The sequence below is a fragment of the Brassica napus genome, chromosome C4 (assembly GCF_020379485.1).
Source record: "Brassica napus cultivar Da-Ae chromosome C4, Da-Ae, whole genome shotgun sequence".
NCBI classification, from domain to species: domain Eukaryota; kingdom Viridiplantae; phylum Streptophyta; class Magnoliopsida; order Brassicales; family Brassicaceae; genus Brassica; species Brassica napus.
The window spans coordinates 36,288,809-36,308,412 of NC_063447.1; the positions used below are offsets into that span (position 1 = coordinate 36,288,809).

The following is a 19,604-nucleotide window of genomic DNA, read 5'->3' on the forward strand; positions in this document are numbered from 1 at the left end:
GTATTTACAGGATCATGAGTGTTTTAGAGATATATGGTGATTTTGGGGCATTTTGGAGCTAAAGCTAAAAAAAACTCGTAGTCGTCCATCAAACCAGTCCAGAGTCGACATTCAGAGTCAAACGTCGATCAACGTATAACTCTTGTCGTCGATCGAAACCGAAGCGCGCAAAGCCCGACTTGGTTCCCAGCCAACTTATGGCCCAAGTTCCACATCATTTACAAGAATACCCTTGGCCGACTTTAACCTAATATTTATGTGATCTGCCATTGTTTTGGGCAACACACGCTTTCATACTTTCTACTTTTCACCGCAAATCATATTTAGGGTTTTTTGTAGTTCAAAGAGAAGATCCAAGACTCCTTCAGAGTTTTGTATTGGAACTCCAATTTTTCTATCTTATTCTATCTATGCAATTTATTCAGCTAATTGTTATGTTCTGTTTTGCTATGTCTGAGTAGTTACTCTTGTTGGATTTAGGGTTAGAAGTAAGGTTATGAGAGATTATCCCAAAATATAGATACACTAAGGTGATAAAGATTTCCTTCATAAGAATTGTTATTAATGCTTGTGTTCTAGAGTTGATAACTAGAACCATGAATTTAGATAATTAGGATCAAACGAAAGCATGATCTCTTATCTGAATTAATTACCATGAGCTAGGATTGCCTAGTTAGAAATCTCAGCGTTAGAAACAAACATGCCTAGTTACTGTTGCTGGTGGTGGTGCGTCCATGATGAAGTTTAGGTATATGTAGAACGCCCAAGGTCCATAGGCTGCGATCACAACCAAATGCACATCATCAAGTGTAAGAAGATAAACACAGGGGTCATATTTGATTTAAGAGATATTTTGATGTGAAACGCAAACTTGTGGTAATTGGGTGACCTAACCATAGAAGAAATTCTCCAAAGCAGATTTCGTAATGGGACCGACCAAACGATCGAACAGGTCTTCATGTTCCACCACACAGACATGAACTAGATTATTGAAATACTGTAAACACCAACGAAAAACAATCTGACGTGAAGTCTTATTCACAGTCTCTGAATTGTTAGCCTATGAGAGCATTTAATGTACACCTCTAAAATTTTCTCTAAAATAGAGATCTCTATTATAGAGGTGAAAATGCTCCAATGTATGTCTTTATAATAGAGTTCTTCTATTTTAGAAGAAAATACAGAGGAAAGTTACTTTTTGCCTTTATAATTAGAGGTGAAAATAGCATATCTCTATATTTTCTGCTATAAATAGAGGAACTATATTATAGAGGCATACATTTGAGTATTTTCACTTCTATAATAGAATTTATCTATTTTAGGGGAAATATAGAGATAGAAATAAGGGTGGGTTGGAGATGCTCCGAACCGAAACAACTATAAATTACATTACAAAAGAAAAAAAAACTATAAATTTACAAAATATTTAACAATTTATTAATTACGAATACTAATCACCAAAAAAATTCCATTACTCATTTAAGTTTGCTCTATCTTGCACTATTCAAATAAATTATATAATATCTTATGAATAAACTTTTACTATTTTTTATATTTTTAGGAATAAGATTTTATACATTTAAAGAAACATGGACAATCAGATCTAGGTTTCAATTCTCTGAGAAAGCGATTTATTAAACAATTATGCAGACTACGGAAGAAATATTTACAATGGATCTTCAATATGGTGCAAGTAAACCCGGTCAGGCGTGGATCTTAATATGGTGACTCTGGTGATGCAGTTAGACGTAGATCTTCATAAGACAAGACAATTAGTATTGTCGGTTATCGAATCGTTTATGTAATCTTTCTCATAATTGTAATATTCTAATAAATCAGCGTTAAAAAAAAATCTGATTCGGATGTATAGATCTTAAAATGAAAATATCTGGATTTTAATTTGAAACAAATCTTAGATATACAATTGACTTGGGAATTTTAGGAATTATTTGTTATGTTTTGGAGTCTTTTTAGGGTATTTACATGATCATGAGTGTTTTGGAGATATATTGTGATTTTGGGGCATTTTGGAGCTTAAGCTAAAAGAAACTCATAGTTGTCCATCAAACCAGTCCAGAGTCGACATTCAGAGTCAAACGTCGATCAACGTACAACTCTTGTCGTCGATCGAAACTGAAGCGCGCAAAGCCCGACTTGGTTCTCAGCCAACTTATGGCCCAAGTTCCACATCATTTACAAGAATACCCTTGGCCGACTTTAACCTAATATTTATGTGATCTGCCATTGTTTTGGGCAACACACGCTTTCATACTTTCTACTTTTCACCGCAAATCATATTTAAGGTTTTTTGTAGTTCGAAGAGAAAATCCAAGACTCCTTCAGAGTTTTGTATTGGAACTCCAATTTTTCTACCTTATTCTATCTATGCAATCTATTCAGATAATTGTTATGTTCTGCTTTGCTATGTCTGAGTAGCTACTCTTGTTGGATTTAACGTTAGAAGTAATTATCCCAAAATATAGATACGCTAAAGTGATAAAGATTTCCTTCATAAGAATTGTTATTAATGCTTGTGTTCTAGAGTTGATAACTAGAACCCTGAATTTAGATAATTAGGAGCAAAGAAAGCATAGTCTCTTATCTGAATTAATTTCCATGAGCTAGGATTGCCTAGTTAGAAATCTCAGCGTTAGAGAAACAAACATGCCTAGTTAGTGTTGCTGGTGGTGGTGCGTCCATGATGAAGTTTAGGTATATGTAGAACGCCCAAGGTCCATAGGCTGCGATCACAACCAAATGCACATCATCAAGTGTAAGAAGATAAACACATGGGTCATATTTGATTTTAAGAGATATTTTGATGTGAAACGCAAACTTGTGGTAATAGGGTGACCTAACCATAGAAGAAATTCTCCAAAGCAGATTTCGTTATGGGACCGACCAAACGATCGAACATGTCTTCATGTTCCACCACACAGACATGAACTAGATTATTGAAATACTGTAAACACCAACGAAAAACAATCTGACGTGAAGTCTTATTCACAGTCTCTGAATTGTTAGCCTATAAGAACATTTTCAATGTACACCTCTATAATTTTTTCTAAAATAGAAATCTCTGTTATAGAAGTGAAAATGCTCTAATGTATGCATGTATAATACAGTTCCTCTATTTTAGAAGAAAATATAGAGGAAAATTACTTTTTGTTTCTATAATTAGAGGTGAAAATAGCATATCTCTATATTTTCTCATATAAATAGAGGAATTCTATTATAGAGGCGGTGCATTTTCACCTCTATAATAGAATTTATCTATTTTAGGGGAAAATATAGAGATAGAAATAGGGGTAAGTTGGAGATGGTCCGAGCCGAAACAACTATAAATTACATTACAAAAGAAAAAAAACTATAAATTACAAAATATTTAACAACTTATTCATTACGAATACAAATCACCAAAAAAATTCCATTACTCATTTAAGTTTGCTCTATCTTGCACTATTCAAATAAATTATATAATATTTTTAGGAATAAAATTTTACTATTTTTTTATATTTTTAGGAATAAGATTTTATACGTTTAAAGAAACATGGACCATCAGATATATGTTTTAATTCCCGGGGAAAACGATTTATTAAACAATTATGCAGACTACGGAAGAAAGATTTACAATGGATCTTCAACATGGTGCAAGTAAACTCGGTCAGGCGTGGATCTTAATATGGTGACTCTGGTTATGCAGTTAGACATAGATCCTCATAATACAAGACAATTAGTATTGTCGGTTGTCGAATCGTTCATGTAAGCTTTCTCATAATTGTAATATTCTAATAAATCAGTGTTAAAAAAAAATCTGATTCGGATGTATAGATCTTAAAATGAAAATATCCGGATTTTTATTTGAAACGAATCTTAGATATACAATTGACTTGGGAATATTTTGATAGGAATGATATAGTGGTAGCGCTTTAAAACTTTTCTAAGAAATGGAGGGTATAAAGCACAATATCTAGAACCATTTTTCTTAGAAAACCCAAAGCAAAAACTTTAACCGCCAAGTTTTAATAATGTTCCCCCCAAGATTTTTAAAATATTTCAAAACTCCCACCAAAATTCCAACTTTAAAACCCCCCACCCCATTCAACGCAACCAGATTTCGTTTCGTCTCCTCGTCGTCTCAGGTACTTCTCTCTCTCTCTCTCTCTACGATCTGGGATCTGTTTACGATTCTCAACCAAAACCCCTCAGATCTTGTCTTGTTTAATGTATAGTCTTCTTCTAGATTCAATAGATCTGAAATTTTTCTGCGGGGTTTTGCTTGTTCTTGCTTGGTAGGATCTAAGAAGTGAGGGAACACCAATCGCGAGCGAGAACATGGCAGGCAAGGGAGGGAAAGGGCTCGTTGCTGCGAAGACGATGGCTGCTAACAAGGACAAAGACAAGGGCAAGATGAAACCCATCTCTCGATCTGCTCGTGCCGGTATTCAGGTGATCCCCTTAGAACCCTAGCTAATTGGGTTTCTTGAAATTCGAATCCTTTTGACTGTTATTGGACTCGAGAAGAGTGGTGTTTGCAGGGTATTAGATAAAGTTGTTTCCTTTTGCCATGTCTTACTTGCGTAGATGTGTTTCTGATGTTTAACTTAGTAAAGAGATATTCTGCGAATCTTATTGATAATTTTGTGTGGCTTTTGTGGTTGCTGGTTGTGTATATATATATATATATATATATCTCAGTATGTAATTGCTGTTTTGTCATATGTTTGGAGCTACCAAATTTTATATTAAAGGCCACAGAGACTCTCTTACCCTGAAATTAATTTCTGTACTCGTGAGGTCGTTTAAGTTTCGTTTGTGATTAGATCTAGGTTATAAACAATTGTAATGAAACTGTTTGTTGTGTACTGTCAGAAGATTCTATTTCCTAATTCTAAAGCTTTTCATTTGACTATGTGCTTGATATTGTTGGATTCATGAAATGCTTTTGTGATGATAATGACATATAAGGTTGTGATAAGTGTTAGGACAACTACATGAATAAAGCTCTTTAGCAGAGAAAAGGCTGTTTACTTTGTTTGCCTCATAAGAAATATCAATGAGAGGTATATAAATCAGTGTACCATGCATCTTCTGCTCTGTTATAATATTTTTATTTTGTGCATAGCCATACAAATTGTTAGATAGGAGGCTGTCTTTATTTTATTTTAATGAAACTGTCTGTTTTGTAATAAAACTGTTTGTTGTGTACTGTCAAAGCACACTATTTCTAAATTCTAGAGCTTTTCATTTGATTATCTTCCTGGAAACGGATGTTGCTTGAATTCATAGAAGTGCCCTTGTGATGATAATGACATATAAGCCTGTGATAAGTCTAGGACAACTAGATGAATGAAGCTCTTTAGCAGATAAAGGTTCTTTACTTTGTAAATCAGTGTACAGACTTGTTGGTACATCTTCTGCTCTGTTATGATATTTACTGTTGTGGATAGCCATACATGCTGTAGATGGCTCTTATAATGTTGATGGATCTCCTTATGTTATTGCATAATGTCTCACTTTGGTTGCTGCTTCTTTTCTTGTTTCAGTTTCCAGTGGGTCGTATCCATAGGCAGCTCAAGACCAGGGTTTCAGCACACGGAAGAGTTGGTGCCACTGCTGCCGTTTACACAGCTTCGATTCTAGAGTACCTGACTGCGGAAGTTCTTGAGTTAGCTGGAAACGCAAGCAAGGATCTGAAAGTGAAGAGGATAACTCCAAGGCATTTGCAGTTGGCAATCAGAGGAGATGAGGAGCTTGACACGCTCATCAAAGGAACCATTGCCGGAGGTGGTGTGATCCCTCACATCCACAAGTCTCTCATCAACAAAACCACCAATGAGTGATTTGTTTCTTAAGCACTAGGTTGTTTGATCGGCTAGTTAGTAGCTTATCATGTCAGTGTTTGTCAAGTCTTGGACTGCTTTTCCTTTCCTTTTTTAGTGTTGCGTTTAATTGGACATCCTCAGGTGTACATGAGTTAATTTGAACTCTTATGCTTCTCCTTTGCATACTCTTGTTGTTTTCTGTCAAGTAAACCAATTTAATTACCAGTTTTTTTATTACTGTTGAGATTAGCTCAGCCTAAGATCATAGTTTCTCCTAGCTTTTTTTAAGATTGACCATAGAATAAATTCTTTAACAACTTATTCAGCCTCAAAGTAATAGCACAAAACAATCTCTATTGATTGTTTAAAGCTTACTTCAGTTTGCATGAATAGAGTTGGTATTTTTGACTAAATGAATCCGATAACTAAATGCTTTTGTCTAAACCATTTATGTTCAGAGTTGTATTTTGTAAATACTTTACAAATGATACTTTCCTTGCCATATTCGTGTATGCCTCAAATTTTGCTAAGGAGAGAACTTGAGGCTGTTGCTAGCAAGTTTGTAGGAAGAAGTTAGTGATAGGTGGGTGATCTTACATCTATAAGAGAGTTTCAAGTGACTGATCTCTCTTTTGTTGGGACAACTAAATCAAACGGATCTTTGTTGCTTATAAAGCTCTCATGAAAATTTTCAGACAGACAACTAAACTAAAGGAATCTTTGTTGTTAATTATGCGCTAATGAAACAGACTTATGAGAAAAAATGAAACACAGCTTCTCCTTTCTTTCCCACAAAACATAATACTAAGACCGGATATGTAACATGGGGAAAACGAGTATGGTGTCATGCCAGTAACGCATATATGAAGAAAACACACACAATACTTTTCGAGTCTGTTATGAATATAAAATGAGTCTGAGTTTTAACTTTAGAAGCCAACAACAAAACATCACTCATCAACCTCTTCTCTGATTTGTATTTGGAGTTCTTCTTTGTACTCTTCAAACGTGCCGTCAAAGAAAGACACTGTTCCATCTTCCACAACCCAAATCTGACTCTTCTCCTCATCCTCACACACACGTGATATGAGTCTCGAGTCATGACTCACCAGCACAACTCCTCCACTGAACTCATCTAATGCACCTGCCAACGCATCTATACTCTCCATGTCTAAGTGATTCGTAGGCTCGTCAAGAAGCAAAATGTGTGGCTTGGACATTGAGATTGAGGCGAACACAACTCTAGCTTTTTGTCCACCAGACAGGTTGGTTATTGAAGTTTTGTGGTTGTCACTTGGTAGCCCAAACTTGCCTAGCTTTGCACGCACCGCCTCTTCTGGGGTTGTGGCACTTCCCTCTTGGCGAGGGTTAGGATGAAGACGGAGAAGATACTCAACAGGTGTTTCATCCATTGTTAACAAGTCAACAAAGTGCTGAGAGTATCTGCCAATCCTCAGCTTTTGGCTTCTTCCCACTTCACCCTCGGTTGGAACCAAGTCACCAGCAAGAAGGTTCAAAAGAGTAGACTTCCCAGCTCCATTAGGCCCAACTATAGCAACCCTTGTACCCATATCTATACCCACATCAACATCTGAGAGCTTGAAATCTGGCCTGTCAGGGTAGCAGAAGCTAACCTCAAGCAGCTGAAGAAGAGGAGGAGTGAGCTCGGTTGGTTCTGGAAAATGAAACTCCACGCTATAACCGTTGTCCTTTTTAGGAGCTTCAGGTGCTGGGCCATCTTCATCCACCGCCTTACCCTTTGCCTTCCTCTTGGATGCTTCTTTCTTCACAGCAAGCTTGGCCTTGTCCTTTACCTTCTCCTGTTGAGCACGGTCTCCAGATCTCTTAGCTGCTTTAACCTGTTTTTCGTGAATCTCAAACTTCTTGTTCATCTCCTTGCGTCGCTGCTCATATCCAGTTTCGAAATCATCGTAGTTACCGCGGTACAAGTGGAGTTTCTGATCATGAAGTTGTATTATATCCGTGCAGACAGTGTTGAGGAAGTCCCTGTCATGTGAAACAACAACCAATGTCTTCTTCCAGAGACACAAGTACTCCTCCAACCACAGAACAGCTCTCAGGTCCAGATGGTTGGTGGGTTCATCTAACAACAATAAAGTAGGTTGCACAAAGAGAGCTCTAGCTAACGATATTCTCATCCTCCAGCCACCACTGAACGACTCAGTTGCACGCACTTGCATCTCTTTTGTGAAACCTAACCCGGCAAGAATCTTGGAAGCCTTTGCTTCAGCAGCGTCTGACCCCAAGACCTGTAGCCTCTCATACAACTCAACAAGCTTTTCTCCACAATCATCATCTGAGTTCTGCAGAGCTTCAGCTTCTTCTCTTAGCTTAACCAACTCTTCCTTAGCAGAAACAACTACTTGCAAAGCAGTCTTTTCATCAGCAACCACCTCTTGCTCAACGTAAAGAACATCGATATTCTTGGGAACCGGAATCTTCCTCCAAGCCAAAAGCTTCAACAATGTAGACTTCCCCGTTCCGTTAGACCCCACCAATCCATACTTTTTCCCATGTGAGATCTTCACAGTCGCGTTCTTCAGAAGCTCTTTACCTCGAACAGAGACTGAAAAAGACTCAACGGTTATATCTTTCACATTAGCATCAGATGTGCCTTCTCCTTCAAGAACTGATGTCTTGCTTCCAATAACAACAGTGAATGCATCACGGTCCTTCTCAGAGACTTCCTCCTGTGTGGGTACTGTAGAAGAATCTTCCATTTAAGCCTGTGTAGTATCTGACATCAATAAAAGAAGCTGATGAGCAATCAAATTCATGTAAAGTTTCGTTTTTCGTTCTAAGCTTCGATTACATGCATCTGTCAACGAGAAATCAAAATCGAAATCAATACAGACATAATCAATGTAAAGTTGGCTTCTTTTGCAGATCTCTATATACACAACGAGCTGTGAGTTACGAACAATAAGAGAGAGATATCAATCATTCAGTTTGAGATTGGAGACAAACCTGAGAGATGCGGAAGCAGAAGAAACTTGTCCGGTCTGATTGAGAGATGTCGAGAGAGATTAGGGTTTTCTTAACCCTTTTTGTAAGTGGTAAGAGTAGTACGGCCCAAGTCACCTTGAAACTCAGATGTTACCCTCCGTTGAATCCCCCTCCGTTTCCGTTAATCGGACTGTTAATTAATCGGCTGCCTAAACCGATGAGTCGGTTTATTTCGATTAAATAAATAAACATAATCTGTCAGTTATTTGGGCTTTTGAAAGCCCACTAACAAAACTTAGTCGAGTACGTGTGATCTGAAGTAGCCTATGTGCGAAGTAGTTCTTTCATTATTTATTTTTTGTATTTTGTTTTTATTAGTTTATACTTTTTTTTTTTTTTTTTTTTTTTGTAACACTATTAGTTTATACTTTTATGTATGCGTACAGACACCTTGGCATTCGAATACCCGTTCGAATCGCATATTTCAGATTTTTGCAGAAATTTTGGTGTAGACGTATAAAACCCGTTCAAGTATTTCAATATTTCGGGCCGGATTCGGGTATTTTAAACTCGGGTTCGGTTATTTTGGATCGGGTTCGAATATTTAAAATTTTTAAAAAAATTAAAATTTTCATTGTTTAAATTTTTTTTGTATTTAAAATATATACTTTATTTAACTGGCTTTCTAATTTTTAATAAATTAAACTATTAATAGATTTGAAGATAAAACTTTAAAAATGTAAAGACAATAGTTTAGTTGTTATTTTAAAATTTTGGATGCAATTTTTGTTAAGGTAAGAAATAAGTGTTTGATATATATTTTAAGTGAGTAGCAAATGATTTTATCCATAATTATATGTATGTTATCTGCTTTTGAGCCATATGCAGAATCAATATAAATATTCTGAATAAAATTAGAGAATTAAACTAAAATTATAGGGTTAAGTATTCATATGTTCGGTTATCTTTGAATATTCATTCGGGTTCATATATTATTCGTTCGGTACGGATATCCAATGTCTCCTAATTCAATGTCCGTTCGGGTATTTTGCTATTTTGATTCGGATTTTTTAAGTCAGGTTCGGATATCTGGTAAAATGTCCACCTTTACAAACGCTCATTCATGCCTAACGTAAATCCAAACACAGCCTAAAATAAATCGTTTTACAATTAAACAATTCAACACAAATACAAATTATAAAGAAAAAAAAAATTGAACCGAACCGACATAATAATACCGGGTTTCTTCGATTTAATGCTGTGTTAAAAAGTTATATGCAAAACCAAAGCTAAACATGTTAATTCTAAAAAAAAAAAGAAAATCAATTCAGTTAGACAGTGCTTAAAATAGACAGACGTTACAGTATTTATCAAATTAAAAATTAATCAACAACTAGTCTCACATTTTGAAATTATAGCTCGAAATTAATCTCATTCAGTATTAAAATATTTTTATTATATCATAGTATTACAGTATTTTAATGCTATTTAAAAGTTATGTTTTATAAAATACAAGATATGAGCCCGTTGCGTTGCAACGGGTTTTGTGTGATGTTTTAATTTAATAAAAACTATAAAATAATAAATAATTTTATTATAGTTTTATGATTGTATTTTGCACATGTTGTTTGAGATTTATTTTATAATTAAAACTCATTTTTACACATAAGTTTAAGTTAATATTTGTATTTTTATAGTCACGGTAAATAGATGAATTGTTATAAACTTTGTACTTAGGATTAGATAAAATAATATATCTAAAAGTTTAAACTGAACACAACCCGAAATAAGAAATTGAACGAAAAGTAAAAAAAAATGAAAGTCAAATACACCAATCGAGTCAATGACAACATTATACATGTTCTTATGTAATAATTTAATGTTTTATTAGATAATTCTTTAAAATTTTATTTTGTTAGGATTTTTTTTTTAAAAAGGAAAAAAATTCTATTTTATAAATCTTGTTTTTATTTACAATTAAAAAAATAATATTAAATACTCTTTTACAATTTTGTTTAAGATTTTAGAAAAAGAAAATTATTATCATATAACCTATTATAATTATCTTCTCTTTAGAATTTCAGAAAAAATAAATTGCTATCAAATAATTATTTTTAGTTACTAATAAAGAAAATTTACATTTCGTATCAATACTAATTTTACACTTCTTTTGTTAATTAAATAAAATTTTGTATCATGTTCATCATCAAATACTCTCTTAAAAATATTATCAAATAATGTTTTATAATTCTCTTTTGGTTAGGACTTAAAAATATGATACAATTTTTTTTTTTAGGATTTTTTATATAAATAAGAAAAAAAACTATCAAATATTCTTGTACAGTTTTTTAGGATTTTAGAAAAAGGAAATTAATATTACATAATCTTTTACAATTATATTTTTTCTAGGATTTAGAAAAATAAAATTTCTATCAAATAGTTATTTCCAGTAAATATTAACTATTTTTAAAAGTTTCCATTTTCAAAATTCATTTTTTCCAATATCACTAATATTTCTTACAAATTTTCTTGTTAACTAAATATTTTTTTACTATCATGTTTATCATTAATTTTTATAAGTACAAATTACTATTAAACAAAATTTTACAATTCTCTCTCGTGAGGATTTTTTTTCAAAAAGAAAAAAAAAATCTTAATTGGTTAAGATTATAAAACAATTTTTTTTTTAGAAATCTATTTTATTTAAGATTTTAGGAAAAGAAAAAGTTATTTATACATAATGACAGTTTTATTGACACATTCACAATCTATTTTTTAATTGACATATGTCACAATCATATTAAGTGAAATATTTGAAGTTAATTTTGGTTTATATTTTTTAACACAAAATTATTAAAAAGTAAAATTAGTTAATTATAAGAAAAATAAGATTATTTTTATATATTTATTTTACTTAGACTTTTAAAAAGGAAATTAATTATTTTATAATTAATTTTTCTTTTAAATTTTTATACAACTATTTTATTTTTAATAGAAAAAATTCTGTTTATTATTTATATATTTTGTCGTATACATACAAACACATATTAATCATATTCACACATATTCATGTACAATAACAACATCAAAATATAAAATTATTTTAGCATCATAAGATGTAATAAGGATAATAAAAAGTTGAGTTGTATCAAGAAATTAAAAGAAAATACTGAGGTAATACTCTTCATGTAAATCCTATTGTGTTTTGTAAAAATAATATGTAGAAGCTTAAACTTAAATATAGATGTGAAATATTTGTAGCTATTTTTGGTCATACTTTTTTAACATACAAAATTATCTATTAAAAAAAGAAAGTTAGTTACTTATAAGACATTAATCAGAGTACTTTAAAATTTTCTTTTAATTAGGCTTTTAAAAAAGTAATATTATTTATTTAAAAGTTAGTTTTTATTCATTTTTTTTACTAATTAATTTTTTGTACTTGTAGGATTTTACAATTAGTTTTTATTTAACATTTTTTCTCAAAAGTTAATATTTATCTTTTATAATTCTCTATCTTTAGTATCTCTTAAAACAAACATTATAATAAATAATAATAATAGGACTATTAAATAATATTTATAATTAAAAAAATCGCTTTTTATTTTATTTTAGTATATATATTTTTGATTATGAGAAAGTTTAACACATATCATATTTACAAATATATAACAAACATTGTCACAATCATGTAAATTAGCAACTTTGAAGAAACAAACTTTTTATAAAAATACTAACAATAACAATAACAATAATAATAATAATAATAATAATAATAATAATAATAATAATAATAATAATAATAATAATAATAATAAGACTATTAAATAATATTTATAATTTTTTTTTTTAAGAAAAATCATTTTCATTATTTTAGTATATATTTTGATTATGAGATAGTTTAACACATATCACATTTTTAAATATATAACTGACATGTGTCACAATCATGTTAATTAACAATTTTGAATAACCAAGCTCAATATAATATTTTATAATTATATTTTCATTAAAATTTTAGAAAAGGAAAATTATATTAAATAAATTGTTTTCAAATATTTTTTTAAGATTTTGGAAAAAGAAAATTTCTAAAATAATTACCACTTAATATTTTTAAAAAAATATTTTTTCTATTAAATAATTTTTAAAAGTAGTTTTTATCAAAATTCGTTTTATTATCTTATTATATATATTTTTAATTATTATATATTTAAACACATGTCACAATATTATAAGGAAAATTGTTATCAAATAGTCTTTTGCAATTATCTTTTGATTAGGATTTTAAAAAAGGAAAATTACTATTAAATAATATTTTTTTAATAAAATTCGTTTTTATTAATATCTTAATATATAAATTTTTAGTTTTGAGATAGATTAACACATGTCACATTCTTAAAATATATAATTGGCATGTGTCTCGATCATGTTAATTAAAATTTTTGAAGAACCAAACTTTTAGAAATGAAAAATTATATATATATATATATATATATATATATATATTTTTTTTTTTTAACAACATCACTCAAGTACTAACTAGAATCTCCAACCGATCTAGCAAGCCAAACCGGTGGAGTTGAATCGACATAAAGCAAAGCTGAAGGAGAACTCCTCGCACCACGTGCAAGCTTGTCCGCCAAGGTATTTTGTGCTCTAAGAATATGTCTGATCCGGAAGTGGGAGAAGAACGTCTTACTTCGGTTGAATTCTTCCATGTGTGTAGAAAAGGCAGACCATTCTTCAAGTGTCGACACCATCTTCACCAGCTGAGAACAATCCGTCGCAAAAACTACGTCAGAATAAGTGAGGGTCTTCATGCATTCCATTGCCCAAATTAGTGCTTCACATTCAGCATGGAGAGGTGACAAACTTCTACAAAGATTCATCGCCCTCATCATGACCTCTGTTGATCCACTCTTTCTACAAAACCACCCTTGTCCTGTGAACTTATCATCTTCTTTCCAAGCGCCATCAATATAACAAACTCTAGACTCTTCCAGGGCTAGAGACACATATTGATGTACATTCCCAGTATAGGAATTAGGGTCCTTTACGGTTAGTTGTGCCTCCGTCCACATCCTACTTTCCACATCTGCCATCCTTAAGATCTCCTGTGGATTGGCATCCTTATTTGAATAGATCTTGTCATTTCTAGCCTTCCAAATATACCATAGTAACCATGGAAAGTAGTGTAAATCTTCCTCCTTTGGTAATCTCCAAAATAAATAATCCATATTGGTGAAAACGGACGACGATGGAAAGAACTCTGGAGAAGAAGGAATCCTAGAAAGTGCCCAAGTTTGTAATGCGGGTGGGCATTCGAAAAGAACATGGTTAGTAGTCTCATCATCTGCCCCACACATGCTACATCGTGTATCACAGACAATCCCTCGAGTTGTAAGGTTTTTGGACACTGGTAGTGTACCAGAAAGAAATTGCAACACAAAATGTCTCAATTTTGGTGGACATTTCAGTTTCCAAGAAAAGGCCAATAACGGTTTAACATTAGGTCCATAGAAAATACTCCTCTGGACTCTATCTGGGTATAAAGATTCAGTTCGAAAACCTGATTTAACCGAATATTTACCAGATTCAGTAAAGCTCCACCCCACTGTATCTTGATTTCGAGATCTACTAATTGCTAAACCCCGAATCAGTTTCACATCATCAGGATGTATATGAGCATTCAACAAGTCTACATTCCATGAGCAGTCAGTTGGGTTAATGAAATGTTCCACCTTTAATGAAGGGTGTAAAAATTGAGTATTTGATTTTGGTATTGCTGACCTCGGGTGAGGAGCGGGAATCCACGGATCTGCCCATACGGAGATGGATTGTCCTGTTCCCACTCTTTTGATTAGCCCTTTTTTAACCAGAGATCTAGCTGAGCAGATGCTTCTCCATCCATAAGAGGATGAGTATGATCTATGATCGTCCAAAGGATCCGTATTCTGAAAATAACGGCTTTTAAAGACTTTTGAGAACAAACATTTTGGTTTATCTAGTAACCGCCAGAATTGTTTAGCCAACAGAGCTGTATTAAAGTCTTGAAGATCTCTAAAGTTCAGCCCTCCCTCCTCCTTAGGAGCACACACTTTATCCCAATAAAGCCAATGTATTCCTTTTTTATTTCCACTTCCTCCCCACCGGAAATGAGAAAGAGTACTTGTTATTTTCTTCGTGACTCCTTTAGGAAGTCTGAAACATGACATTACATGCATTGGCATCGGTGAAGCCACTGATTTGATTAGAACTTCCTTTCCCCCTTTAGTAAGAAACCGAACTGTCCAGCCATTTACTTTATTATTAACTCGGTCATTTAGGTAACCAAAAATTTGTATTTTAGATCCCCAAGACTTTCCGGAATGCCTAAATAATTGCTCATCCCTCCTACATTGGTAATCCCCAAAATATTATGAATATCTGCTTTAATATTATCTGGGACCTTATGCCCAAATTGAACCGATGATTTCTGAAAGTTAATTTGTTGACCAGAGGCTGCCTCATAGTTTTTAAGTAGTTTTAAAATTATACCACATTCCTCCTTCGTAGCCTTACAGAAAAATAAACTATTGTCCGCAAATAAGAGATGAGAAATATTCGGACTGCCACGTGCAATTTTCAGTCCCGTTAGTCGTTTCTCACGCTCCTCCTTCTTAATATTTGCTATGAGGGCTTCAGTACACAAGACAAATAAATATGGAGACAACGGATCTCCTTGCCTTAACCCTCTCTCTGGGACAATATGCTCTTTCGGCTGCCCATTCAATAGAACCTGATAATTAACTGAAGAGATGCATTGCATCATTAGGGTCACCCAATCACTCGAGAAACCCATCTTCAATAGCAAACACTTGACAAAAGGCCACTCGACACGATCATAAGCCTTACTCATATCTGTCTTGATTGCTAAGAATTTATCTTTGCATGCATTGTTTGTACGAAGACCATGAAACATTTCCTGAGCAGTGAGAATATTATCCGAAATTAATCTTCCAGATACAAACGCAGATTGAGTTTCTGATATCAGATTTGGTAGAAGACCTTTTAGCCGCTGACATAATACCTTTGAAATAATCTTATACCCAACGTTACATAAACTAATTGGTCGCAATTCAGTCATCCTATTGGGTCTCACCGTTTTGGGAATAAGACAAATATTCGTCATATTTAATTTATCATCAAACACTCCTGAAGTAAGGAAATTATTAACCATATTCACCACGTCCTCTTTGATGATTGACCAGGATTGTTGACAGAAAAGTGCAGTCATTCCGTCTGGTCTAGGGGCTTTTTCTGGATGCATCATGAATAGTGCTGCTTTAACCTACTCTTCCGTAGCCACAGCCATAAGTTTCCGATTTTGACCGTCCGTTATCGAAGTAGGGACTTCCTCTAGAAAGCTATCAAAAACCTCTGGGGATGACGTATGGAACAAGTCCATAAAATATTTTACTGCAACTTCTTCAACCTTGGACTCTGAATTAACCCAAGTTCCATCTTCATTATACAGGCCAATGATCATATTCTGAATCCTTCTCTGTTTAGTAAGAGCATGGTAAAATTTCGTATTCCGATCACCGCAGGTATGCCATTTCGTTCTACTCTTCTGCTCCCAATATTGTTCCTCATCTCGATATGCTTCCTGTAATTTCCGAGATACTTCCATGACCTCATCATTTGTTTTGGAAAAATCATTTTGAATTTCCTCAAGAGCCTTTTGTAAATTATTTATTTTATCCTTCCCATATGGTGGATTAGATTTTCTCCAAACCGAAATCTCATGTCTACAGTTGTGAATTTTCCCAACAATTCCTACATCCCCACGCCTATTACTCGAATGCCAGCCGCGATTGATGGATTCCATTACACCTTCTTCACCGATCCATCTCTTATCAAACCGGAATTGTTTACGAAATTTAAGTATTTTACTCTCAATAGACGCCACAATAGGTCTATGATCCGAACCTACCATTCGCAAGTATTCTACATGAGAGCAAGGAAACAGATTATGCCACTCATTATTTCCTAAAGCCCGATCCAACCGACATTTAACCACTTGCTTATTCCTCCGCCCACTCCAAGATAAAGTGTTACCTAAACTCGGAAAATCGAACAAACCGCAATTCGCAATCATATTATTAAAGGATATGAAGGTATCGGCGTGCCGCAGGACTCCTCCTTCCTTTTCATGATTCCCTGTAATCTCATTTAGATCTCGAATAATAAACCATGGTTCATAACGAACTATACCAATTCGAGTTAATTTTTCCCAGACATGATCTCGTAGACTTTGATTTGGTTCTCCATAAACAAAGGATATAAAAATTCGTTTCCCTTCATATTCCGTCTCCACATCAATAATTCTATTGTTAGATGACAGAATGGTTACCTTAAAAGATGAATCATAGAAAAGAGCTAGACCCCCACTTCTACCTAGAGGATCAACTGTATGCAGATGACTATAACCAAAATGAAACTGAACCGATTGTACAAAATCAAATTGTTGTTTTGTCTCTGATAGAAAAAGAAAAGCTGGTTTATGTTTTGCCCAAATTTCCCGTAGATAACTGAAAGTCCAATGACTACCCAATCCTCGACAATTCCTACTTATAATTTTCATAATTTCACAATAATTAATTTTGGGAACCTGAACCTTTTAGATTATTTAGCCGTAGCAAAACCGTCTGGCACCAATGAGAAAACAAAAAACTATAATTGTCCTCCAAAACAAGCCAGCACTCCCATACAGAAACCATCTCATCAATTCAAACTCCACAGTATAAACCTCAAAGACCCAATCACCGTGCCAGTCTCTATCACCAATGATAAACCAAATTATATATTGCCTCCAAGACAAGCCATCTCCTCCATGTATCTGATCAACCCAACATAAGCTACACCCACAATCCTTAAAAACCAACCGTATCATCAACCCAACAGACCATAATCTCCAAGATTCCATTTCCAAATATCTCCACAACCAAGAAACCAATACACAGTAATAAATTAACAATACCAGGCCGCAGCTTACCACAAACCTTACGTGCATATATACTCTCCATATTATCATGCAACGCAACCAAAAAAACGTCATAATCCAGCTCAACTCAAACCACACCAATAACGAATGATGCCTTATTCTCACTTTGACAAACCCTTCGAAGAAGAGAACATAACACATTGCCAAAACCAGAGAAGCCAAAACCATATCACAACCATGTTGATACCAAAGAGAGAGCCATTCATTAAAAACCATAAACCACACACATGCCATTAAGAACTCATCGATTTGACACAACCATGTCAAACCAAAGAGATAATCATGCAAAAGACTATAGAGACTGAAAGACAAAGAATTAAAACCACTAAGACAAGACTCGATTCTAAGGGATTTCATAATTGAATCCAACATTATTCAAATTAAAATAAAGAAACTGCAGGCCCCTTACTCAGATGAGTTCTAAGGCTTCGGCGGTCCCTTCTTAGCCTTATCGCCCTGCTTCGCACCCACCTTTGCCAAAACCTTCTTGCGTGGAGAAACAAAAGTCTGCCCCACACGCTTCTTGGCTCCACCTGTCATCCCAGCCTCCTTCTTATATTAAATAAATGGTTTTCAATTTTTTTAAGAATTTTGTAAAAAGAAAATTTCTAAAATAATTACTACTAAATATTAAAAAAAATAAATGGTTTTCAATTTTTTTAAGGATTTTGTAAAACGAAAATTTCTAAAATAATTACTACTAAATATTAAAAAAAAATTACTATTAAATAATTTTTAACTGTAGTTTTTATCAAAATTCGTTTTTATTATCTTATTATATATATGTTTAATCATTATATATTTAAACACATGTCACAATATTATAAGGAAAATTATTATCAAATAGTTTTTAGCAATTATCTTTTGATTAGGATTTTAAAAAAGGAAAATTACTATTAAATAATATTTTAATTACTTTTTGATAAAATTCGTTTTTGTTGATATCTTAGTATATATATTTTTAGTTATGAGATAGATTAACACATGTCACAATCTTAAAATATATAATTGCCATGTGTCGCGATCATGTTAATTAGCAACTTTGAAGAACCAAGCTTTATATAATAAGATTTAAAAAAAAAAGAAAAACTATCAAATAGTTTTTTATATTTTTGTTTAGGATTATAGAAAGGAAAAGTATTACCATATAAACTTTTACAATTATCTTCTGATTAAAATTTGAGAAAAAACTTATTGCAATCAAATCATTATTTCTAGTTACTATTAAATTATTTTAAATTATGATTTTTACAATTCATATCAATACTATTTTTACAATTCATTTTTAATTAAATAATATTTAGTATCATATTCATCATCAAATTTTCTATACTATCAAATAACTTCTTACAATTCTCTTTTGGTTAGGAATTAAAAATATGATACAAATCTCTTTTGTTTAAGATTTTCTTTTTTAAGGAAAAGAACTATCAAATATTTTATTACAGTTTTAGAGTGTTAGAAAAGAAAATTAAAATTATATAATATTTTATAATTAATTTTTTTAGGATTTATAAAATAAAAATACTATCAAATAATTATTTCCAGCAAATATTAACTATTTTTAAAAGGTACTATTTTCAAAATTCGTTTTCTCAATATCACTAATATTTTTCATTAAATGTATCATATTATTTTCAAAATTCGTTTTCTCAACATCACTAATATTTTTAATTAAATATTTTCAGTATCATATTTATCATTAAATTTTAAAAGTAAAAATTACTTTTACAATTCTATTTGGTCATGATTTGAAAGGAAAAAAA

The 19,604-nt window shown here is 32.7% G+C and overlaps 3 protein-coding genes across 3 annotated transcripts; 1 reads left to right on the top strand and 2 right to left on the bottom strand.

The window, feature by feature from the left end:
- Positions 1–3,988: 3,988 nt before the first annotated feature.
- LOC106431387 (histone H2A variant 1) lies at positions 3,989–6,062 on the top strand. Its single transcript, XM_013872185.3, has 3 exons — positions 3,989–4,142; positions 4,297–4,449; positions 5,547–6,062. Exons 1-3 carry the CDS (start codon positions 4,029–4,031, stop codon positions 5,841–5,843), a joined length of 564 nt encoding a protein of 187 aa, XP_013727639.2. The 5' UTR covers positions 3,989–4,028; the 3' UTR covers positions 5,844–6,062.
- Positions 6,063–6,583: 521 nt separating this feature from the next.
- LOC106431386 (ABC transporter F family member 4-like) lies at positions 6,584–9,020 on the bottom strand. Its single transcript, XM_013872184.3, has 2 exons — positions 8,814–9,020; positions 6,584–8,583 (listed from the first exon to the last, which is right to left on the bottom strand). The coding sequence occupies exon 2, from the start codon at positions 8,564–8,566 to the stop codon at positions 6,776–6,778; it is 1,791 nt and encodes a 596-aa protein (XP_013727638.1). The 5' UTR covers positions 8,567–8,583; positions 8,814–9,020; the 3' UTR covers positions 6,584–6,775.
- A 4,307-nt stretch (positions 9,021–13,327) lies between these two features.
- On the bottom strand, positions 13,328–13,894 carry LOC125586043. The gene has a single exon (XM_048755829.1). The coding sequence runs from the start codon at positions 13,892–13,894 to the stop codon at positions 13,328–13,330; it is 567 nt and encodes a 188-aa protein (XP_048611786.1).
- Between the last annotated feature and the right edge of the window lie 5,710 nt (positions 13,895–19,604).

Excerpts from the sequence above, each read along its gene's own strand:
- LOC106431387 (XM_013872185.3), top strand. The coding sequence starts at position 4,029 with ATGTTCCCCCCAAGATTTTTAAAATATTTCAAAACTCCCACCAAAATT. Across the intron at positions 4,143-4,296 it reads TCGTCTCCTCGTCGTCTCAG|GATCTAAGAAGTGAGGGAAC; the intron begins GTACTTCTCTCT and ends CTTGCTTGGTAG. Across the intron at positions 4,450-5,546 it reads CTGCTCGTGCCGGTATTCAG|TTTCCAGTGGGTCGTATCCA; the intron begins GTGATCCCCTTA and ends TTCTTGTTTCAG.
- LOC106431386 (XM_013872184.3), bottom strand. The coding sequence starts at position 8,566 with ATGGAAGATTCTTCTACAGTACCCACACAGGAGGAAGTCTCTGAGAAG.
- LOC125586043 (XM_048755829.1), bottom strand. The coding sequence starts at position 13,894 with ATGGCAGATGTGGAAAGTAGGATGTGGACGGAGGCACAACTAACCGTA.